The sequence below is a fragment of the Pelophylax lessonae genome (assembly GCF_965119305.1).
Source record: "Pelophylax lessonae genome assembly, chromosome: 4".
NCBI lineage: Eukaryota > Metazoa > Chordata > Amphibia > Anura > Ranidae > Pelophylax > Pelophylax lessonae.
In genome coordinates this window covers 426381245-426405211 of record NC_138771.1, presented here as the reverse complement: position 1 = coordinate 426405211, position 23967 = coordinate 426381245, and the positions used below count along the sequence as shown (strand labels likewise).

The 23967-nt window shown below is 41.3% G+C and overlaps 1 protein-coding gene across 1 annotated transcript in view; it reads left to right on the top strand.

The window, feature by feature from the left end:
• LOC309553176 (histidine--tRNA ligase, cytoplasmic-like) overlaps window positions 1–23967 on the top strand; it is a 214063-nt gene that overhangs the window by 118667 nt on the left and 71429 nt on the right. Inside the window, exon 7 of the mRNA XM_082254106.1 lies at window positions 14625–14718. Coding sequence (XP_082110232.1) covers window positions 14625–14718 — 94 coding nt within the window. The remainder of the gene's footprint in view (window positions 1–14624; window positions 14719–23967) is intronic.

The window sequence follows — 23967 nt, the reverse complement described above, 5'->3', positions numbered from 1 at the left end:
GGCACTGCTTTTGGGCATCCCACTAGTTATGATTTATGGAGCGCTGTGTCCGTCGATGAACAAAATAAGAAATTGGATTTTTGTGTTTACCATAAAATCAATTTCTCTGAGTTCATCGACTAACACAGCACCCACCCCTCTATGGAGTTCTGATACTTATAATACTGCTTACTACTAAACTGATTACCTAGAGCAGAGAGGGGGGTTATATACCAGTTGAGGATGGCCCATGGGCGTAGCCAGGTGTTTTTTGTTCTGCCTAGTCCCTCTCCTGGAGGAGGCAATATACCTATTGGGTATGATTAATGGAGCACTGTGTCTGTCGATGAACTCAGAGAAATAGATTTTACGCTAAGTACAAAAATCCCATTTTGGGGTCCCTTGAGCTGTTGTAGAGTGATCTGTGGCTTAATTGTGTCTTCATACTTGTGGCTTTAACTTTGTTGAGCAGAGTCTAGGTGCCTTTTTACCCACTGATTACCAATCTAAGGGGACCATCTTGCACTGACCATCAATGTAAGGAGCATCTTCTACCACTGACCACCAATCTAAGGGCGGACCTTTTGCACTAACCACCAATGTAAAGAGCGCCTTTTCCCACTGACCTCCAATCTAAGGAGCACCTTTTCCCATTGACCTCCAATCAAAGGGGGTTTTTTTTTTTTGCACTGACCACCAGTGTAAAGGGGCCTTTTTTTACTGTCCACTAATTTAAGAGGGATCTCCTTGAACTGACCACCAATGTAAGGAGCACCTTCTACCACTGACCACCAATCTAGGGAGGCACCTTGTGCACAGACCATAAATGTAGAGGCCCTTCTCTGCTGTCCAACAATGTAAGAAGGACATTTTTGTAGTGAACACTGATGTAAAGAGGACCTTCCTCCACTTACCACTAGGGAGGCACCTTTTGCACTGACCACTTATATAGAAAGGCCCTTCTTTAATGTCCACCAGTGTAAGAAGGCAAGAAGGCCATCTTCTACAGTGCACCAAGATAGGGAGGGCTTCCTCTCCCTGACCACCAATTTAAGGGGCACATTTCCATTGGCCACCAATGTAAGGAGGCACTTATTTTAGCTAAATCCAACGATATTTGAAGAATTACAGATCCTTTACTTTGTGCTAAAGCTTTGTAAATTGAGCCTAAAGTATGCTATTTTCTTCTATTTATTATTCTACCTAGAACTTATTATTGACCTTTATATTCCATGAGCTGTAAATTTAATTTGTATCTATGGGCTCTTCAAAGTTATTTCTTGTGTTCTTCAGGTTGAAAAGAGTTTATTTAGATACCTGTTTTCAACTTCTTATTCACATGGGAAAAATAGAAGAGAGAACCTGGATATTTTGAGCAACATACTGTAGATAGTTTTCAGAGAAAGTGATAAATGAAGACCACAGCTTCACAGTTTCACAATTAATATCAGTGTAAATATATATTTAAAAATATAAAATATTTAGAAAGCTTGGTAGTAACAAAAAAGAAGAAAAAAATATAAAAAAAAGAAGAAAAATCATATACAAATTATATATATATATATATATATATATATATATATATATATATATATATATATATATATATATATATATATATATATTCACACTTTTGTAGTGGACATGACACTGCTATATTACCTTTGTGTTCTAGACCACTTGGCTGAATATACCCTTTCCCCAATATCAGTGGCATCTTTGCTGTGCCCCACCTTTAATAATGTAGGTGGGAAAGGTAAATGAAGTAAAAATTCTTGGTTCAACTGGTCGATGTATACTGAATGCTAAAATAATGCAAACCGTTTTTTTTTTTTTTTAATTCTAATCACACTAGTACTAAAGTTTTATTTTTAAATGTTAGTTGTACCTGATAGTAAGACATTATTCAGTGTTAAAACAAAATTGCAGCACGACATGCTGTTCCCGAGCAATGCACCATCAGGGCCAAGGCTGCTAAAATTCTCTTATATTTTAAAAGCAGCTACATTGCCATCTAGTGGTCAAATATAGCTTTTTCTTTTCTTCTGCTGGTTTGAAAATCTTCTGTTTTGTGGGCATTTTTTGGATTAAGATTATCCCTTTTTAAATATATTTTCCATTTTCCGGTGGTTTTATTCCCTCAGTCCACTTCAGCTAAAATCAGTACAATTGAAAACCAGAAATTAGGGGAAATATCGGTAAGCTTTTTTTCATGTCCACTGTCCAGCGACACTGCCTCAGTGCTAATGAAGTCAGACCCCTGTAACAAGGTGAAACAAAATCAGAGAGAGGCACAGAAGAGGCTTTTCTGGCTTGTAAGGTTAAAGCAGTATTAAACCCAAAACAAAAACTTTAATCTATTAGTTGTGATGGCTGAATCCATATTCTATTCTTAGTCTATATTTCCCTCACATGATGATCTGGCCAGTAACACACCTCCTGTATTAGAGTGCCCCCACTCTGAAGGACAAATTGCACCTTTGGACAGTAACATTGTTAGTCTGAGGGGAGAGGAGTGTTAGATGCAGATTTAAATACAGTGACAAATTGAAGCCAAACTCCAGCTAATGCTTAATAGGCAAAGGGATAAAGATTTTAGAAAAATAAATAAACGTTTATTATTGTAAGCACCCCTGCTAGTGCTAAATGGTCTGTCTCTACTCTGCAACTGATACATTCTGCTAAAGAGCTTGTTCTTTTAAAAAACAGACTTACTGACTGGATGAATATCTTGAAGCTAAGCTTCAATTAGCAGTGCATATCTTGCCATACATAAATATTTAAAGTTCTACAGTGACATAAATATCCTCTTAAAATGCAACCAATCCCATTGTTTAATAAATAAAGTGCATATATAATACCAAAAATATTCATAAATAAAGTGCTCTGTGACAATTCATATAAACAATTGTATTCAAATGAGTATAATTTATATGTGAAACACCTCAATCAATAAAGGTGCTTAGTGCTCTGTGCAACTTCAATTGATCACTCAATAATCAGTGCAAAAAAAGTCCAATATTATATTACTGACTGGATAACCAGATGAAAATACAGTGCATACAGAAAGTATTCACAGCGCTTCACTTTTTCCACATTTTGTTATGTTATAGCTTTATTCCAAAATGGATTAAATTCGTTGTTTTCTTTAAAATTCTACAAACAATACCCCATATTGACAACATGAAAGAAGTTTGTTGGAAATCTTTGCAAATGTATTATAAATATAAAAACAAAAAAAATCCCATGTACATAGGTGTTCACAGCCTTTGCGCAATATTTTGTTGAAGCACCTTTAACACCAATTACAGCCTTAAGTCTTTTTGAGTATGATGGTACAAGCTTGGCACACCAATTTTTGGGTAGTTTCTCCCATTTGCAGGACCTCTCAAGGCCCATCGGGTTGGATGGGTAGCGTCGGTGAACAGCCATTTTCAGATCTCTCCAGAGATGTTCAAGTCTGGGCTCTGGCTGGGCCACTCTAGGACATTCACAGAGCTGTCCAGTACTCACTACTTTGTTATTTTAGCTGTGTGCTTACGGTCATTGTCCTGTTGGAAGATAAATCTTTGCCCCAGTCTGAGGTCCAGAGTCCTTTGGAGCAGGTTTGTCTCTGTACATTGCTGCATTCATCTTTCCCTCGATCCTGACTAGTCTCCCAGTTCCTGTCGCTAAAAAACATCCCCACAGCATGATGCTGCCACCACCATGCTTCACTGTAGGGATGGTATTGGCAAGGTGATGAGCGGTTTCCTCCAGAAATGGTGCTTGCTATTCAGGCCAAAGTTTTAAATCTTTGTTTCTTTGAACCAGAGAATTTTGTTTCTCATGGTCTGAGAGTCCTTCGGGTGCCTTTTGGCAAACTCCAGGTGGGCTATCATGTGCCTTATACTGAGGAGTGGCTTATGTCTGGCCACTCTACCATACAGGCCTGATTGGTAGACTGCTACAGAGATGGATGTCCTTCTGGTAGGTTCTCCTCTCTCCACAGAGAAACGCTGGAGCTCTCTCAGGTTGATCATCGGGTTCTTGGTCACCTCTCTGACTAAGTCCCTTCTCCCCCGATTGCTTAGTTTGGCTGGGCAGCTCATTCTAGGAAGAGTCCTGGTGGTTCCAAACTTCATCCATTTATGAATGATGGAGGCCACTGTGCTCACTCTGTACCCTTTCCCAGATCTGTGCTTCAATACAATCCTTTCTCAGAGGTCTATAGACAATTCCTTGGACTTCTATCAAGGTCTTACCTTACCCTCCTGTTGGCAGCCATCTTGGAAATGTGCAGACTGCTGCCTCCCTATAAACTCTGATTGAATCCTCACTTGCCTGCTACCTGGGTGTGGCACAGTGATGATGCTGCACATCTAACTATATTAATCACCTGATGGGTTGCGGTCCTCGCCCTTGCGTCTGTGCTTCAAGGTGCATCTCTGCTAGCAGGCTTCTGTTCCCTGTGTTTCTCCGTGTATGACCTGGCTTGGCTGACGACTCTCCTGGCTCTCGACCACGCATCAGTAGACGACCCCACATCTGCAGATGACCTGGCATTGGAGGACTAGCCGCTTCTGGACTCGACCCCAGCATGGATGACTACCCGCTTCTGGACTTGACCCCTGCTTGTTCCTCATTTCGCTCCCCACTCTTGCTGTGTGTTTTATTGTTGTTTGCTCCAATTAACTGCTTTATTTTACCTGCATCCCAGTATGGTCTGGTTTCCTGGCACCCTGTCAACTTCATGGCTTGGTTTGTGCTCTGACGTGCACTGTTACTGTAGGACCTTATATAGACAGTTGTGTGCCTTTCCAAATCATATCCAATCAACTGAATTTACCATAGTTGGACTTCATTTAAGTTGTAGAAACATCTTGTAGAAACATCCCATCTACATGGGATTTTTTTCATTTTGTTTATTTTTTAATAAATTTGCAAAGCTTTCAAACAAACTTCTTTCACGTTGTCATTATGGGGTATTGTTTGTATAATTTTGAGGAAAATAATGAATTTAATCCATTTTGGAATAAGGCTGTAACATAACAAAATGTGGAAAAAGTGAAGGGCTCTGAATACTTTCCGGGTGCACTGTAGAATAAAAAGAAAATGAATGCAGCCATCACATCTAAAAAATGGTAAGCTGCAATATAATAAATGTTTGTTTTTGGGTTTAATACTACTTTAATAGCAGGATTCTTGTGTGTACGTCCTTAGATCACACAATACATTTACATTTAAAAGTTAAAACTAGAGTACAGGTTTACTTAATTGTTCAGTGTAAAGAGGAAAGTTGAAGCTGAAGTACAAGGAGAGCTGGCATACGAGGGCAGGGGAGTTTCTCAGTCCCGTATTGTACACAACCACAAAAGAAACATTGCCCAAGGGACTTTAATAAGTGGCACCCCGATGGGGAAAAGAAAGGAGAAAATGTGTGTAAAAATACAAAAAAGTAATTTTTAGAATCATTTAGAATGCAAGAGTAGACGACAGAAACCGAGAATTAAGACATTTGCCATCAAAAAGTGATACTCTGTGCTGACGTTTTGCTGAGGTCACAGCTCGCTTCTTCAGGAGATGCACAGAGAAAGATCTAAAAATAACAAATACATTTGCAAACAAAACAATACAAAACAAAGAAAAGGGGAAAACCCTGAATCCAGACTTACATTGAAAATACTTGCAAGTGATCTTCAGTGTTACATAGTAGACCATGAAGAATGATAGATAATGAAAAATGTCTTCTCAATATAAATTAATGCCGTGCTGGATAGAGCCAACCAGTGGTCAATCCATTTTACCCCCCAGGAGTTTTGGAGGGGGGGGGCAGAGCAAAATTCGGTCGGCGGACTCCCTGTGAAAAGGACCCCAACAAGAGCCAGTAGAAGGTCTATATGAGTCCTGAAATAGAGATAGTCTGAATAAGTTACAGGATGGCCTGGATAAGTCACAGGACTGATATATAAAAATAGAAGGAAGAAAAATACCCACACTAAAAAGTGAATAAAGATGATAGCAGCAGTGAAAACTAAGTGAAAATTGGATGTAATAAGTGTATAGATAATTAAAAGTGAAGAAGAGGCCAGATCACTTGACAAAAGAAAAAAGCTTGGAAAACAGTGTGCACAGGTAAGATATCCCCAAATGACTATAAGTGGCAGGTAATAACAAGAGAACAATAAAAAGGGTGATTACCCCACCTATGAGAACCCCCACATGTTGGTTCACAAGTGAATAAAAACAAAACCCCCAAACTCGAAAAACCAACCAAGTGTACATAGTATACATACACAGAGTGAAAATAGGATGACATGAAGAGCATGTATACATGCCTAATGAGCCAATCATCTAAATAAAGTGCTACCAAAGTGAGAGTGAAGAGAATATTCACCTGCAGTGCCCCTGAGAAGAGAGTGTCAGCGCCCCAATCAACAAATCCAGGCAGCCGAATGATGGAATACAGGCTGGGCTAAATAGCCCAGCAAAAACGTGGGCCCCTCCCCTCCAGTATCACAGTGGCGGAAAACTGCCATTGGGCTCAAGCTCAATCGGAAGGATAAAACCGACGAGTGGTGAGGCCGATGGAGTTGATTGTTGTACAGTACGGGGCAATGCTCAGCTGAAAGAGATCAGCCGCATGAACCCTCGTATGACTCACGCGGGACAGATGAGAGGGGGACAGCGCGCTCAATGCACGTAATCGCCCCATTTTCCATCACTCCCGATGTCCCTGCGCTTGCGCGCAGACAGCGCACATGACAACAGAGTCATCACATACGCTGAAAGGGTGGCCATGGTAACTAGCAATAATTGTAGGAAATCCTGCCAACATGCTAACATCACTGGAAACCCGGTGTAACGTTAGAATTCCATACCTCGTTAGAATTCCATACCGTCGTCACTTCCTGTGTGAAACAGCTGAGCAGTGTAGCAGTGCGCATGCTCAGAGCGCCGGATACGCAATTGAACAGCAAAGAATTTGAGAAGTGCGCATGCTCGGAGGGAATGAAGTTACCACGGCACTGTGTGAAATTTTATACTTGCGGCGGTTTATAAAAACACTTCAGCTGCAACATCAATCATCTCCTCTCCGATCCCTGTCATTTCCCTGATCTGGGCTAATAAATATAAAAGCGGCGGCGGGTGTATGAGATGTAAATGACGCTGATCGCGGCTCCGTGAGCCGCTTTTATATTTATTACCGGAGATCAGGGAAGTGACAGGGGAAGGAGCGGACATGAGCGATGATGTAGAGGAGGTTTTTTAATGTAACCGCCGCAAGTTTAAGTACCGTGAGAAATCCATACCCTCCGTAGGTGCACCGGAAGTGACGAGGGTATGGTTTTCTCACGGGTATGGTTTTTTCACGGAACACCGGCTCCAGAGGAAGGAGACCGGGATGTGATACCAAGCCCACCTTTGCCCTGGAGCAAAGCGGAAGGGGACATGAAGCCGGATAGGCAGAGTGTGGGTCACCCTGAAAAACCCCAATTATGAGGGACAGGGAAGGTACCGAGGTACCAATCCAATGGCTATGTGGCAAAGGTGGATTGCAACTCCTGGGGAGAAATGTGACCTAAAAGAAAAAAAAAGGGGGAGAGGAAGAAATTTCTTTAACAATAAATATAAAATTCATATACGTCAATTGAGCAATATGTACATCAACATTTATTCCAAATAAACAAAAATATATCAAATATACCACAATATACCTACATTTTGTTTAACACTATATGTTAAGTAGTAATTACTTTAAACAGGTAGAAAAGGCTTGAATGATGTGGCTTAATTTAATCCTGGGGCCACAGTTGCCCCGAGTCAATGTATCCACCGCATTTCCCTCTATAGGATGCGTCTATCCCAGTCACCACCTCGTGGGTCCTGTGGGATATGTTCTAAAGCTAAAAATCATACTTGGGAGGGGTGGTAGGCATGATCATGGGCTGCGTGTCTCACTATGAGGGTGTATAAGTCTCCAATTTCAATGGCATATGTATGATCATATATACATATGTATATATCATATATACGTCTCCAAAACTCCCTAAAATGTTTCCCCCCACATTCACATGTCATGAGGTACACTATCTCTTTTGGCTGACAGTTGACAATGTTTTTAGGAAAAAATCTTTTTCCATTGGGTCAAATTATTTTTTTGCCTGTGTTGATATATTTGCAGTATGCACTTCTACCACATTTGTAGGTACCCTTCAGGGGGTTACTTTTCTGCTTCGGTCTCGGAAAATGACTACCGTATGTACTAATTTATCCTACAGGGACGGGGCTTGTCTAAAAACTAAAGATAGTTGAGATGACACAAATTTGGAGGTGATGGAATCTTGGGTCAACAAATACCAATGTTTCTGCAAAAATGATTTCAACTGTAAATGTTGTGAATTATATCAGGTAATGAATCTAACCATGTTGCCAGAGTTAGGTATTGTTCGTAAGTAATAGGAACTTATGAGTGGAGCAGGATGGGCACTAGTAGCGTGCAGTATAATATGTATAGTATTGCCCACATTGGGCTTCCGGTACAACACGCTAGAAATACTGCCATCATCATTCTTTTGAACAGCGATGTCCAAAAATGGAATTTGTGTTTGGTCATAGGTCATTGTGAACTGCAGATTGCAACTATTGGAATTCAATTGGGCAAGAAATTCAAGCAAAAGGGTTTAGTCTCCATCCCAAATGATGAAAATGTCATCGATGTACCTGTATCATGATAGTGGTGCGTGGGCTAAAATAAATGGTTACATCTGTCACAGGCACTTGTAAAAAGTCCAAATTATGCTCCATCCTCCATTCATTAGAGCTGTATTATGAGTTTCTGCAGATAAGTGCTGAATGAATGGAGGAAGATTTTCATTGTGGGAACTGATAGTACAGCCTCTATGAATAAAGGAGGGGGGTGGAAAGCGGGCATGGTAGGCACTTTTGACAAGTGTCTGTGACCGTTTGAGCTGTGTGTAATAATCCCCACAGCCATGAAGAAAACTGTTGCAGGGGTATCTGGGAGAGCATGGAAGTTTTAAAGGAACAGAGCAGCCACCAGCATATGGGACACCGTCATTCAAAAGAAATCACTAATCTTCAGCTTTAAGTGTTAATTAATGGGTTAGATTTCAATTTAGGGTTTGGCTAAGGATTGGGTCAAATGCAAAAGTATGGTCCAAGGGTGAGGCACTGCAAGAGTAGATTTTACCCTAACCCAGAGTTTAGCTTCAAGGGCAACTTAAAAATGGTGGATCCCTGAGATAGAAATAGGGGGGAATATAAACATCCTCTGGGCAGAGTGGTCAACATGTAAATGTGGAGAAAATATAAATTAATGTAGTATAAAAAAAGGGAATGCTATTATTATACTGTATGTATTACTTAATCATATACATTTATTGAAATGTTAAATTAAATGTTTTTTTTTGTGTTGGTTTTCCTTTATATCTAGCACTGGTTGATTAAAATGTTTGTTGCAATAAACCATTTATTTCAAACACCTCCCTATAGGAATATTCCCATTGTGACTCACATTTTAATTTTGTAAAGTATGATGTCAGTATTATGGTCATAAATTGCAGAAATACTCTCCCCACAGTACTTGATATAAGTAAAAGCCTCTCAGAGGAGTTTGTGTGCTCCAAATTTACTGGATAAACAGTGCCTTATTTGAAACTATTTAGAGTTTGTATTTGGTAGTCCGGCATGGTCTGCACACGGACTCTTAGCAGTCTTAATTCCATTAGTGAGGATTTGTTTGGCTTTACAGTGAGGTAGGAGTTTCTCTAAAATGCTCTGAAGCTTGTTACTTGAAGGTCAAGTTGGCAGATGATGTCTGTTCTTATTTTAAACACTGGTATAATATTGTATTCATAGGAGAGGAGAAGTCTATATTTTATGACCCTTTTTGAGCTAATTAAATTAAGTCCTTGAGTTGATGTGGAGCAGCTAAATGTTTTAGCACAGAGACAACCTTTATCACAGATTTCTAGGGATGATGTACACAAGGCTCTTCTAAGACCCCTGGCTCTTACCTCGGAATTCACCAGCATCTGAACAAGCCTTATGGAAGCCTATGTGGCAGAGAACAGAGGAGCATTTAAGCTGAACGTCAGTGAAAATATTTTTTAGGGATAAAGCACCAGTCAAATGATAACCCCCCTAATGAAGAGTATCCTATGTCTGACTGATTGCTATTTGCTGTACAAATCCTCTCTTCATTGAGCCAGGATACTACACAGGGTAGTGATCTTCCACCAGTGTAAGCAGGCCCTTCTCTACTATTCACCAATGTAAGGAGGCCTTTCTCGTTTGTACACCAATGTAAATAGGTCTTTCTCTACTGTCCACCAATGTTAGGAGGCCTTTCTTTACTGTCCATCAATGTAAGGAGACCTTTCTCTACGTACACCAATGTAAATAGGTCTTTCTCTACTGTCCACCAATGTTAGGAGGCCTTTCTTTACTGTCCATCAATGTATGGAGGCCCTTCTCTACTGTCCACTAATGTAAGGAGGCCCTTCTCTACTGTATACCAATATAAGGAAGCCCTTCTCTACTGCCCACCAATATGAGGAGGCCCTTCTCTACTGCCCAACCAATGTAAGGGGGCTCTTCTCTACTGCCCACCAATGTAAGGGGGCTCTTCTCTACTGCCCACCAATGTAAGGGGCTCTTTTAAACTGTCCACCAGTGTAAGAAGGACCTTCTCGCACTGATCACCAATGTAGACTTTCTCCCACTGACCACCAATGTAATGGGGCACTTCTCCGCTGACCAGTGTAAAAAGACACTACACTATCTGCTTCTCCTCATTTTTAGTTGAATGATCTAGGCAATTCACATGCATCTTAACATGCCTTATGAAACCCTATGCAATAAACAAAAGAGCACTTAAATTTAACTCCAATAAAAATGTTTTTTGTGAAAAAAGCACCAGTCAAATAATTTAGATCATGCAATTTTCTTTCCTTTAACCACGGGTTGAAGGAAAGAAAATTGCTTGACATACCCTATCAACGCACCTCTTCTGCTGCGCTATTGTATTCAGACAGTGGGAGGTTCCTCACCATCAGAACTTAATGATCACTGCCAGCAGCAATAGCCGCTTGCAGTGATTGCACAATTGAGAGAGATCAACTTCAGTACAATCAGCCTGTCTATAGATGGATCAAAATTCATCAGGTTCCTGGTAAATCGGAAAACGTTTGATCCAACTATGGCATGCACATATAGATTTCTAATATATTCCTCCATCTAGACTAAACAGCATAGATAGCGGAATCTACCCTGCTGACTATTGCATTCAGACTTCCAGCACCCACGATTGTCTGAATACCCAATTACTGCATCTGATAAAATGCAGTCACTGTTTAGCTGACAATTTTCCACCTGGCTCTTTTGATTTTTTTAAATTGAAGTTTGTTGAGCTTCAGTGGTTCCAACAGGGCCTCTCATGGTTTGACTTTTGTGGCCAGCTTATGGCCTTGGGTACTCAGGGGCAGCACTCAGTAAGAGAACTGGTCAAGCAAACAGGGGAGTATCTACTGAGGGGCAAACAAGGTGTTTGCCTTGGGTGCATTTTTCAGGGGACGGCGCCACCCCCAGGCAAAGGGCCCCCTTGTTAACGTGGGCTTCCAGATTTCGAAAAGCCCCCTGCTGGCAGACCCCCACAACCATCAGCCAGGGTTGTGGGAAAGAGGCCCTTGTCCTCCGCCCCCACTCCTCAAAGCACCCCCCCCCCCATGTTGAGGGCATGTAACCTGGTATGGTTCAGGAGGACCCCCCTTTCCTGACCTGCCAGGCTGAATGCTCAGATAAGAGTCTGGTAAAACATTTTTGGTGGGGACCCCATGCCCTAAGTGTCTGGTATGGATGGGGGGGGGGGGGGGTACAGCATTTTTTAAAAACATTTTGGCATGGGTTTCTCTTAAAAAACATTCCGGACCCAAAAGGGCGCTGTTTTAAAAAAATAAATAAATTATGTTCAAAACGGATGAGATGTGCGATTGCATCCGTTATAGATGCCATAGATCAGTGATGGTGAACCTTGGCACCCCAGATGTTTTGGAACTACATTTCCCATTATGATCATGCACTCTGTAGTGTAGTTGAACATCATGGGAAATGTGGTTTCAAAACATCTGGGGTGCCAAGGCTTGCCATCACTGCCATAGATGATGCGTTCCCATAGAAGGCAATGAGCCTGGAATTTGCATCTGATTTGCATTGCATTGATCATAAAATGCTCAGGACTCGTTTTAAATTTGCATCGAATTCGCACCACATCTATCCATAGAAATCTAGTTTGGTTCACATGCCATTCGAATCGGATGCAGTTCAGCAGTTCAAAACACATCCAATTTGCATATATGTGAACAGAGTTAATTAGGCCTCACGTCCACCTACTTTACCTTAATAAAGAACCACCTCTGCTCCTAAACAGACAGGACAGCTCAGTCATCTACCGCTGTCCCAGAGACCAGAGCAGTATACCGCAGGGATGGGAAAAATTTAAAAGGGGGCGTCCGATTTTAGTTTTGCCTAAGGCAGGGCAAAACCAAACTACACCACTGCTGCCATAACCCTTCCTTTCTCTACAACACAAGTCTGTCTGAAAATAATTGTGATGAGAGGTGTACGAGTATGTTGTAGAATAGAGCAATGTTTCTCAACCTTTTTCATGCAAGTCATCCTTTAAAATTATGCACAGTCCCAAGGCCCCTATTCTAAGATATGAAAAGGTAAAGTAATAGTTTTACATAATGCAGCAGCATCCATAAAATAGGACACGCAACATTAGAGGTGATTTTTTTTTTTTTTTTTTTTACAAAGCAAATATACCTTTGTGCTTTGGCATTGACTAGTATTCAGCATTTCCTCTCCTCTTTCTCCTTTAGACCTTGTTCACACTGGGCATATGTATCTGTGCTGTGTGTGAGGGCCAAGCATACCCGCATGGGGGTGACAGGAGTTTGTACATCTTCATGCAGGGCAGTCCCATAGCTGTCAGTTGGAACACAGCAGCTGTATCTCTGCAGCCGCTGCGTTCCAATTGACAGCTGTGAGACTGCCTGCACAGGGGTGCACTGAACATCTGTGCATCCCTGTGCTAGTATACACGGCCCTTATACAGGCCACAAATGCATACGTCCCATGTGACTGAGGCTTCACTATTGATTAGCAACTTTGCCCACACGGTGCCAAAGATTGTAATGCTGCACAGTAAAAAGCTGTGGCTTTAGGGTAACAAAAAAAGGCAAGCTTAATACAAATGCCAACTTGTTAACAATTTTTGGGCAATTTAGGGCAAATTCTAGACATTCACGGAACCCCTAAAAAACCCAGACGGAAGCCAGGAGTGCCGCGGCACCATGCTTGAAAAAGGATTAAATAGAGAACTGAAGTTTACTTTTGATTGCCTCCCGAGGGATCAGAAAGGATTTTTTTTTCCCCTGCTGGAGCAAATACAATTTTTTTGCCTTCCACTGCATCAGCTGCGGGTTGTGTATATGGAGATTTTCTATTTGTTTATATTTTTTCTATTGGTTCAACTAGATGTAAAAACATTTCTTGGTTTCTCCATCAAGAGTCAGTGTTTATGGGGAATTCCCTCCCATTGCACTATTGTATTCTGACAGTGGGAGGTTTCCCCACCGTCGGAATACAATGATCACTGTTGGCAACTATAGCCACTGGCAGTGGTCACACTAGAACATCCCACCTGGCTGGTTGTACCTAAGTCAGTCAATGGATCAACTTCAGTACAACCGACTTGCTCATAGATGCAGAACCAACTACGGTAATTTTGATCTGTCTATAGCCAGCCAACCTTAGTATTGTCACACTACAAGTGCTTGCACAAGGTCCTTCGTGGCAGGATCTGCAAATTAATAAATGTTAAAACTGACTTTTGAAGTTACAGTCACGTGTAAAAGTGTATATATTTTATTGATTGTGTTTACATAAACTTTTCAGTTAATAATGAGGTTTCAGCATGATTGGGTTTACATATTCTTTAACTAAGAGGGCTCAGCTTTCTCTACTGGCACATTGTTGACATGGCTGTGCTATCTAGATGTTTACTCATCTTTTACTTTGAGCCTGAAACAAGAGACTGTCAGAGCTGCAGATGAGGGAGACTGAGTGGTTTTGTCAGTGTAGTTCTTCATCTTGCTCTATATTTAGATTTTGAATGAAACCAGTGATTTTTCTTAACATCTTGTATTACTGTAACAGTTTAGGCTAGAAAAAAGAAAGAACAAAAGTTCTGGAAAATGTCAAAGTGGCCGATTTAATATTAAACGTTTAAAGACTTACAAAGACTAAGGCAGAAACTATTGAAAAAAAGTCGTACATTGATAACAGATCTGCAAACATGCAGGAATATCATTTAAACCTGGCCTTGGGGTGGCATTCAAGGTCTGAGGCAGATTTAGGAAAGAGAGACAACTTTTCATTGCTCTGCAGTCAGGAATTAGCATGTGTCTTCTAACAGCAGCCATCACCATCTATTTTCAACATCCTTATGTCACTGACGCCGTTTAGCTGGCATTTTTCATTAGCGCGTGCAGTTTTCTCTGGTGGCAATATAGCAACTCCCGTAATTCAGACAGTTTAGAAATAAAACAAAAAAACAACAAATCACTTGTCTGTTCCAGGTTCCTTGGGACAAGGTCAGGAGTGAAATGATTGAAGAGAAGAAGATGAGACCTGAGATCGTAGACCGGCTGGGTGAATTAATCAAACTAAACGGTATGAGGCATAGTGAAGCAATCATAAAAATTATTTCCATATGTTTTAATAGGCGCTGTCTTATCTGTGCAGCTTTCTTGATCTGTGCAACCAAACCTTTGGAATTTTAGCGGCCCTTTAACTCTTTGGATGTTTTATTTTGAACATCTAGACCACCTTACAAATAATAATGTAGGTCTAAAATCAAGTAGAAAAATGAAAATTAATTGATATTTTGTTTGCAGATAATATTTTTATTTGTTTATTGAAGAACACAGCTTCGTTATAGATCATCAACAACTGGTCCAGCTCAGGGTAGGGGGACTACTTCTTGTGTTCACAGACTATTGGCTAACATGTGTAGGACAAATGAGTGTAGCACCCTCCTAGGTAGGTGCTAGGAAAAAGAATAGTTTGCTCTGCCTGCTTCACATGGGAGCCTGATCAGTAGTTAAGCCTGTTGCATGTGTCCATGTGTGATTCATCTGGTCTGAGGGAGTGTCAGCAGTTGGACAGTGGAGGAAACCCAGCCAGTGACACACAGACTTTTAGGACTGTCCCAGTGGGTAGGCACAACAGTGGTGCATCCTGGGATATGTTATAAAAGCCATGGGCACATGTGACAGGGTGTCTTTGGGGGAAAGCCAGGTCCCAGGAGGAGGGTGATGGCTGTCTCTCCTCCTGTTGCGGAGGAAGGTGGTCACCGGCGGTCGACCTTGTGGACCAGAAGTGTGGTGCTGAGCCAGGAGGTCCAGTGGATTCTGACAAGGGATTTGGAGGCAGAGTGACCCAGGGAAAAACTGTTTCTGTGAGTACCAGGAAGCTTGCCGGTCTGCCCAGGAAGGAGACCACTCCAGTAGTGGACAGGAGGTCAGCGCACACAGTCAGTGAGAAAGGGGGTGCCAAGTTATACCCTGAAGAGGAATCTAAACAAGAGTACATATTCTTTATCTTCACTTCAGTGGCAAGGTGAAGCAGCGGCCTTGCCGCATTCTACAGTCAGTTGTCCTCAGGAATTGTGCATAGTTTAAGTTGGAGTATCCCACTCATCCCTTCTCCCATCCAAGTTCCAAAATAAAACACAAAAAAACCCAAATCCCCTGGACTGTTTGCCTGAGCCATGAACTTTTAATGCTGTGTATCTGCTGTCAGTTGCTAATGGTAACCCAGGGGAACCCAAGAAGCGTAATTCTCAGCAGCTCCCTAGGGGGCAGTGCTACATGAGTTTGAAGCCTCAGGTTACAAAATCAAATTTCATGCCCTCTTTGGATGCTAGAAGTCATCCCCACATCTTCAGCTGGAGCAGTCTGTGATTTACCAAAGCGAAGCCATATGCTCAAATGATCACAGAGAAAAGGATTTTATGGTAAATGCCTTTATGCATGCTATTCTGTGTTGGCAATGCTCAGGCAGCTCTTCCGCTGGTGAAAAAATCAGACCATACCTGTGTTTATTTTGAAACGACCATTTGTAGTCTCCCTAGCCACTTAAGCCCCGGAAGATTTTACCCCCATTCCGACCAGGGGGTATTTTGCGATTCGGCACTGCGTGACTTTAACGGAGAATTGCGCGGTCGTGCGACGCTGTACCTAAACGAATTTGGCGTCCTTTTTTTCCCACAAACAGAGCTTTCTTTTGGCGGTATTTGATCACCTGTGCGATTTTTTGATCACGCGCTATAAACAAAAAAAGAGCGTCCATTTTGCAAAAATAGCAATATTTTTCCCTTTTTTTTATATGAAATTCCCCCAAAAAAAATGTAAAAATCAAAATTTTTTTAAATTTTCGGCCAATTTGTTTTATGCTACCTATGTTTGGTAAAAAAAATCGCAAAAAGCGTATTTTGATTGGTTTGCGCAAAAGTTATTGTGTTTACTAACTAAGGGAAAGATTTTTGTCATTTTTGTTGTTTTTTTTTTTAACGCGTAATGGCGGCGATCTGCGATTTTTTTTGCGGTACTGCGACATTGCGGCGGACAGATCGGACCCTTGACTGACATTTTTGACACTTTTGGGGTTACCAGTGACATTTCTACAGTAATCAGTGCTATATATATGCACTGTTACTGTAAAAATACACTGGTAGTGAAGGGGTTAACTTTATTTGAGAGGGAGGGGCTGTGTGTGTCCCTAGGGGCGTGATTCTAACTGTGATTGGCTGGGGCTTCAGCTGTATGCAGACTGATCAACGGATCTACATAGTAGATCCAGATGATCAGCTCTCATACAGCGAGGAGAATGACAGGCAGCTTGTTTACACAAGCTGCCTGACATTCTCCCTCTCCCCCGCCGATCGCAGAGTGGCCGGCGGACATCGGGTCCGCCGGTCACACGCGCGGGGGGGTCCGTGACCACTCGGGAGCGGGAGCGCGCCTCCGGGGGCGCGCGCTCGCTCCCTAGACCCTCACAAGCTAGTGACGTAGCCCTACGTCACTTTGCCTGTGAGGGGCTGACCGCCGACGTAGATAGTCGTGCGGCGGTCGGCAAGTGGCTAGGAAGCCCTAGAGACATGGTTACAACACAAGAGGAAATTTGGGAGATGGGGCCTGAGCATTGTCATCCTATACCGGGAAGCCCCTCCACAAGGACCTCCATTGTAGTATTGCCAGCCAGGTATTGCTGACATTATTATGTTAAAACGTAAATGAAATGAAAATGATTGGGTTTGCATATACTTAATTATGAGGTCTAAGCATTGCATTTTGGCAGGCTGTTGAATTGCATATGCAGCCTAAATGTTTGCCTTTCTTTCCATTGCGCCTGTAACAATAAACTGTTGGAGTTGCTGATCAGAGACTGAGTGGTTTTGGTAGATCTTCCTCTTTATTTTAGCATCCACTGAAATAAATCTACTGTCAACCTGATGACAAATTTCAACTGGTGTGCTAGATTTTATACAGTGGGGAAAATATTAATTTGGTCCCCTGCAGATTTTGTAAGTTTTCCCACTTACAAATAAATGAAGGGTCTATACATTTTATCATAGGTGTATTTTAAATGATAGAGACAGAATATCAACCAAAAATCCAGAAAGACACATGATATAAATGTTATAAATTGAGTTGCAGTTCAGTGAGTAAAATAAGTATTTGGCCCCTACCAACCAACAATAATTCTGGCTCCCATAGACTGGCTACATTATTTGCTCATGTGGTACACAGATTAGCCCTGTCGATTTAAAAAGGTGCTCCTAATGACAACTCGTTATGTGTATAAAAGACACCTGTCCGCAAAATCTCTTTCTTCCATTCAAACCTCACCATCATGGGCAAGACCAAAGAGCTGTCAAAGGACATCAGGCACAAGATTGTAGACCTGCACAAGGCTGGAATGAGCTACAAGACCATCAGCAAGAAGCTTGGTAAGAAGGAGACAACTGTTGGAGCGAATATTTCGCGAATGAAAGATATACAAAATAATCTTCAGTCGCCCTTGGTCTGGAGGTCCATGCAAGATTTCGCCTCATGGGGTAAGGATTGAAATCCTGCAGCACCCACAAGGTCCCCCTTCTCAAGAAGGCACATGTATAGGCCCTTCTGAAGTTTGCCAATGAATTAATTGATTCTAAATGATTCAGAGGATTGGGAGAAAGGGCTGTGGTTAGATGAGACCAAAATTGAGCCTTTTGGCTTTATCTCGACTCGCCGTGTTTGGAGGAAGAAAAATTACTGACCCAAAGAACACCATCCCTACAGTCAAGCACGAAGGTGGAAACCTTATGCTTTGGGGCTGTTTCTCTGCTAAAGGTACGGGTCGACTTTGCCCCATTGAGGGGCCAATGGACGGGGGGGCATGTATTGTAAAATCTTGAATGAGAACCTTCTTAACTATACCACTGATAGGATATTGATCTCTCTGAATATGGATTTTATGCAGAAGTTAATCATTTACATGTATTTGCAATGCTTTATTAACTAAGACTGGAATAAAGTCAGGAAATGGCTTGCATAAGAAAGAGGAAGTGTCTTCATGTCGTAGCCGACCACAGATGTACAGACCTATACAATGTCTTTAGTAAGCAATATTGTTTGCCAGAATCTATAGTTAGATTTCTGGTAAGATAAACATATAGATGGGAATGTTCCTTAGGGGGTAAATGCACCCAACCATAAGAAGGGAATTGTGTCCTATTATGTGATATCCTATACTGTTCATCATCACATCCTGTATTGTGTTGTTGTTATGAACCCTATTAAACAGAGGAAACACGGAAATAAAAGTTGAGTGTTGTACTGACCTTGATTGTAATGTAATCTGTCTGTGTACCCGTGAGGTCTCTGAGAATGCTGAATTTAGGTAAGATGTAAATTAGAATTTGTATAAGGTATAATAAGGTAGAGACGAGAGGGGTATTGAAAAGGGACCCTAACAAATGGTGTCAGAATAATGCTCAGGAGATTATTTTGGGGTGAAGCGTGGCCGTCCAAGGTGGCTAAATTGTTTAAGTTCTAAACTGCACCTGGGGTGCCCTCCTACTAGGACAGATGCCTCGAATGCTGGGAGAGAATTCAGGAAATGTGTGCACACAAGTAGTACTACTGGGAGGGTAGCTCGTGGGTACATGTTTTGGTAGGTAGAGAATAATAATAGGGAAGAATGAAACATAGTCTCAGCGAAGGTTAGGGAACTCTCTTCAGCATACTCTGAGAAAACAAATTCATGTACATGATTTGCTTTGAAATTTTAAAGTGCTAAATGCTTAATTTGATGCATGCAAATATAATTGCTAAGTAGTTGTATTATACGTCTCTGGAGGCTCCCAAGATGCAGAACCATTTTACGGAAAAGCAAGTGGGGAGCCAAAATAGTCAGCATAGCGTATTTGTCTGTGTGTTCTGCTTTAAACGGAACAAAGCGCACACATTTTATCTCTGCATGCTAAATGGGCCTATGGACTTATGTTTGAATTCTTAGAATGTCAGAACATTATTTTTAACACCTCCAAAAGTTAAGACATTTTATCTAGTGGTTTAGGTAATTCTGTGGTTATTCATGTTGACTGAAGAGTATCCACCCTGCCCCATTCGTGTGAAGAAATGACACCCCCTGCCGGAAAAGGTACCTGAAAAAGTCTAGAGGAAGAGCCATGATGCCAACCCAAGGCCTGAGAGTTCCAGTGAACACCACAAGGGGAGATATGAGGTTTCGGCCTAAAGACCTAGCCCGGAGGATGCTTTGTTGCTCTGCCAGTCTGTCTGTGAATATCAAGTTCTGTCCTTACCCTTACCCAGAGGCAGGTTTTGATGGAGTGGAGAACCTTCTTATTGCATGAGTGGGTACCTCTGTGATTGCCAACAAGGGTTCCTCTTTCCCAAGTACTAAGTCCTGTTTTCCATGAGATCAAATACTTATTTTACTCACTGAACTGCAACTTATTAACTTAACTAAATGCAATTTATAACATTTGTAAACATTTTTTTCTGGACTTTTGGTTGATATTCTGTCTCCATCATTTTAAAATACACCTATGATAAAAATTATAGACCCTTTGTTTCCTTGTAAGTGGGCAAACTTACAAAATCTGCAGGGGATCAAATAATTATTTTCCCTACTGTAGGTATTTAAAATAAAGAGACTGAGAATAGCACGGTTTAAGAATTTTTTTTACTAAAAAGAAACAAATATATATATTTTTTTCTAGTTTTTGATGTAAACTAAATATAGGTTTTTACATTTTGACTATAGTTCTTATTTAAAGGTGCCTATGATAAATGAAGAGAAGCAAGACCAGGGGGCATTTTGTGTATCTTCAGCAGTTATTTTTGCATACACTGCAACACAAAATAATTGGGCTTTGCCCTGGCAAAAGATTTCATCGGGCTGAAGCTAATTAAAGTGTAGTTATGCCTGTGGAAATATATCAGGAAAATGTAGAATTCCAGCGCAATGAAGTACAAACATAAATTATAGATCCAATAACAAAATGCTATGGGCTAGGATAGGGAAATGTATTACAGGAATAATAGGAGCGTATAAAATACCGTAAATATTAATTGCTGTTCAGTTGGGTCTGCTAAACAAAACACAATGCATTGATGCTCTGCTGCATTCCACTATTCATGTTGCTTACTAATAACAAGCAGGTGTCACAAATGGTAACATATTAAAGTGGAACTCAGGTTGGTATACAGTTAGAATAGAATTTTACCACTCTATCCAAAAGCTAAAGGTGTGAAAGTCATACTCTAAAAACATTGCATTAAACAAAATAAAATGGCTGTCACATTGGGCTACGATATGGAAAACCGAATGCAAAGTGTTAAATTCAAGCGTTTTCTAAACCCAAAAACTAAAATGGTAATATATTACAGCTTGCCAAACTTTAGATGTGGTGACAGCATTCATTTTCTTACAGTATCTTTAGACCTTTTTTCCTTTATTTTTACCTGATGATCCAGCCAATAACACACGTTTTGCCTTAGGGTGGCTACACTCCTTCCCCACTGTATCTATGGAGGAGCAATGTATCCACCCTTAGAAAGCAGCACTGTCAACTTGTGGAAACAATAGTGTTAGATAGACTAGTAGATTTAGACTTTACGTCATTGACAGGTATGCAGTGCAGCATGAGCTTCTAGGTGCATGCCCATAGCTGTAACAACCTCCCAAACCTTCCTGCCATGGCAAGCAATGCTCCCACACTTTAGGGTAGTGTCGAAGCTTGATCCTAAGCACCACATATTCCTATTGGCCCATCAGTATGATGAACAGCATCATTAGCCAATAGGAATGCACAGGAGGCAGGAAGGGTCAGAAAAGCTTCAGGACTATTAGCACTTTCTAATAGTGCGTTTAGAGATGCCTGCACATGCCTTTGGCAGCCTCTCAAACCATTCTGTCATGGGCAAATCTCAGCTGTTCTGACATGTCTGTATTTAAACTATATACAGTATGGCTGGCTGGCTGCCTGCCTGCCTCATTGAAATTTTTCACATTATACTGGATTTCCTGATCCGACATGAGCAGTCAGTCAAATCCTGGGGTGGGCGGGGGTGTTTGAACCGTACTTTGCAGTATGTGTCTATGGATGCACAAAGCCCGGCTTGGAAGCGAGCCTCCACAGGTGCTTCCATAGAACATGGCTTGCTATAGGGAAGCCTGCAGGAAGAAGGAGCAGAAAGTGCTGGTGGGAGACGGAAAAGGACTGCTCTGTGCAGTATTATTGACTGACCCGAGGATAAACAGCAAATTGTACATAAGGCGGAGTTTGCCTCAACTGTCTTTAGATAAGGAGTGCTAATATTATTCACTGATAAAAACGCACTTACTATAATGCAAAATATAATACAATATGTAAAATACAATCATCAAATTATGGAACACCAAGCCAAGTCACATCAAAGATTGATTCCTGGTATGTTCTTCAGTAACTTAAAAGTGTGTATTTACTCTGTATACCCCTTAGTATAGTATTCTTTTTTTCTGTAGCAGGAAATAAAACCTGGATGTAAAAAACTTGCTATTCATACAGCTGGGAGAGCACAATGCAGCTTATCTATAGAGATTACAGCTCACAGACCAATAGAGAAGCATATATGAGCCATTTCCCAATTTTATAAGCATGAATAAATGCTCTTTACCTAGTTTATAATAAGTATTTATTTAGCATTGCTACAAGAGATTACTGTCATACCTGAGCGATCTTTATACATTATTTAAATGTTCCACATTACATAAAATAAAGCATAGAGAAAAATGCATTAACCTCTACCATAAACATATTTCTTGAAAGTATCCTCCTAAACCCTAGCCATGCCGAGTACTATGGTAGCATAAATTGCTTTCCGCATTATTTCAGCTGAATTACATTTTTGCTTCTATTGCAATTGTCTTATCCTAGCTACATAACTTATCATCATTTCCTTTTCTTGCCCTGACATTTAACTGAATACAACCTTTCAGAGGAAGCAATAAATTGAGATAGTGACATGAAGTTTATTTTTCTTATGCCTTCCCACAGTCCACTGTGCATGATTTGTGACTGCTTTCCAACTAAACAACTTTATTATATACAAGCTGATTAGGTATATGATTGAGTTGCCCTTGTGTTCTGACTTCAGACTTACTGATTTAACTTTATGGAGCTCCTTCTTACTTTTTATGTCTGAACAAACCATACACTTGGTCTGCCTTGATGATAACATGCAAAGAAAATGTAGTCCTAAAGTAACATCTGTTACTTATGTAGAAATGTTATTTCTCCTTTCCAAAGTTTTATGGTTTGGGCTGAACTTGGCAAAGAAATCTCACACTACCTACAGCCAGTGTAAGGCTGTGGACTGGGCTTACCCTATATCTTACCATAGAGCAGGGCTTGACAAACCCCGGGCGCCAGGTCTAGACTAGAATTAGCGACCTGGCGCCTGGGGTGCCCTGCAGGAGGTGTCCTGTCCCTTTTGCGCCCCCACCTCCTCCCCGAGTGCACGGACTTCCGCGCCGTCCGAAAATTTAGGCCCCGGCTTTTCGGCCTTCTTCTGTGAGATGAGAGAGGCTTCCAATGGGGAACTGGTGCCCTCTTGTGGTGGCCGGGAGTAATGACTGTTTCCACTGCCTGTTTTCAATGCATTCCCATCTCCTTCCCAAGAGGAGATGAGAGGGAAGTTTTTGCAGGCTTCATCTCCCTGTCCAGTTACCTTTGCTTAAAGGTAAGTGGACAGGGAGTGTGGTTATTATTATTAATTTATTTTTTAAATAAAAAAAAAAAATAATAATTTTTTTCTTTTTTTTTATTAATAAAAAAAATAAAAAATAATTTCTCTTACGTCCTCCGACAGTCGCCGCCATCTTCATATTCGTCACAATGGGGTATTAGACTTTGCTCCGAAGGAGTAGCTAGGCAACAGAATATGTTAACATTAAAGCTTTTAACATATCCCTCCCCCAGGGGGTGGTCCCCTCAGTCAATACCCTCCTACTTCCTGCATCCATATCTCAGTTTTAATGTCTAGCTTGTCAGGAGTAGCTGGATCTCTCTATGCTGGGGCTTTTTGCCTCAGCCTTTCTCTTCTTTTTTGATTTTTTGTTTGAGTTTTTTCTCTCTCTTTATGTAGCTGTTCTTTTTGTCAGCATTAGTTAGTTCTTCTGATGAAGAGGATTCGTGCGGGCTGGGTCTCGGGCTGATCCCCCTGGTCGCAGGTCGTGGGTCAGTGGCTTCCCAGCCTGCCTTCGAGCGTTCAGCCAGGTAACGCTCCTGGCACAGTGAACGACCCATCCCTGTTCGGTGCAGGGATGATTGGTGAGGTGGCTACCTCACTGGACGCTGTGCGGTTT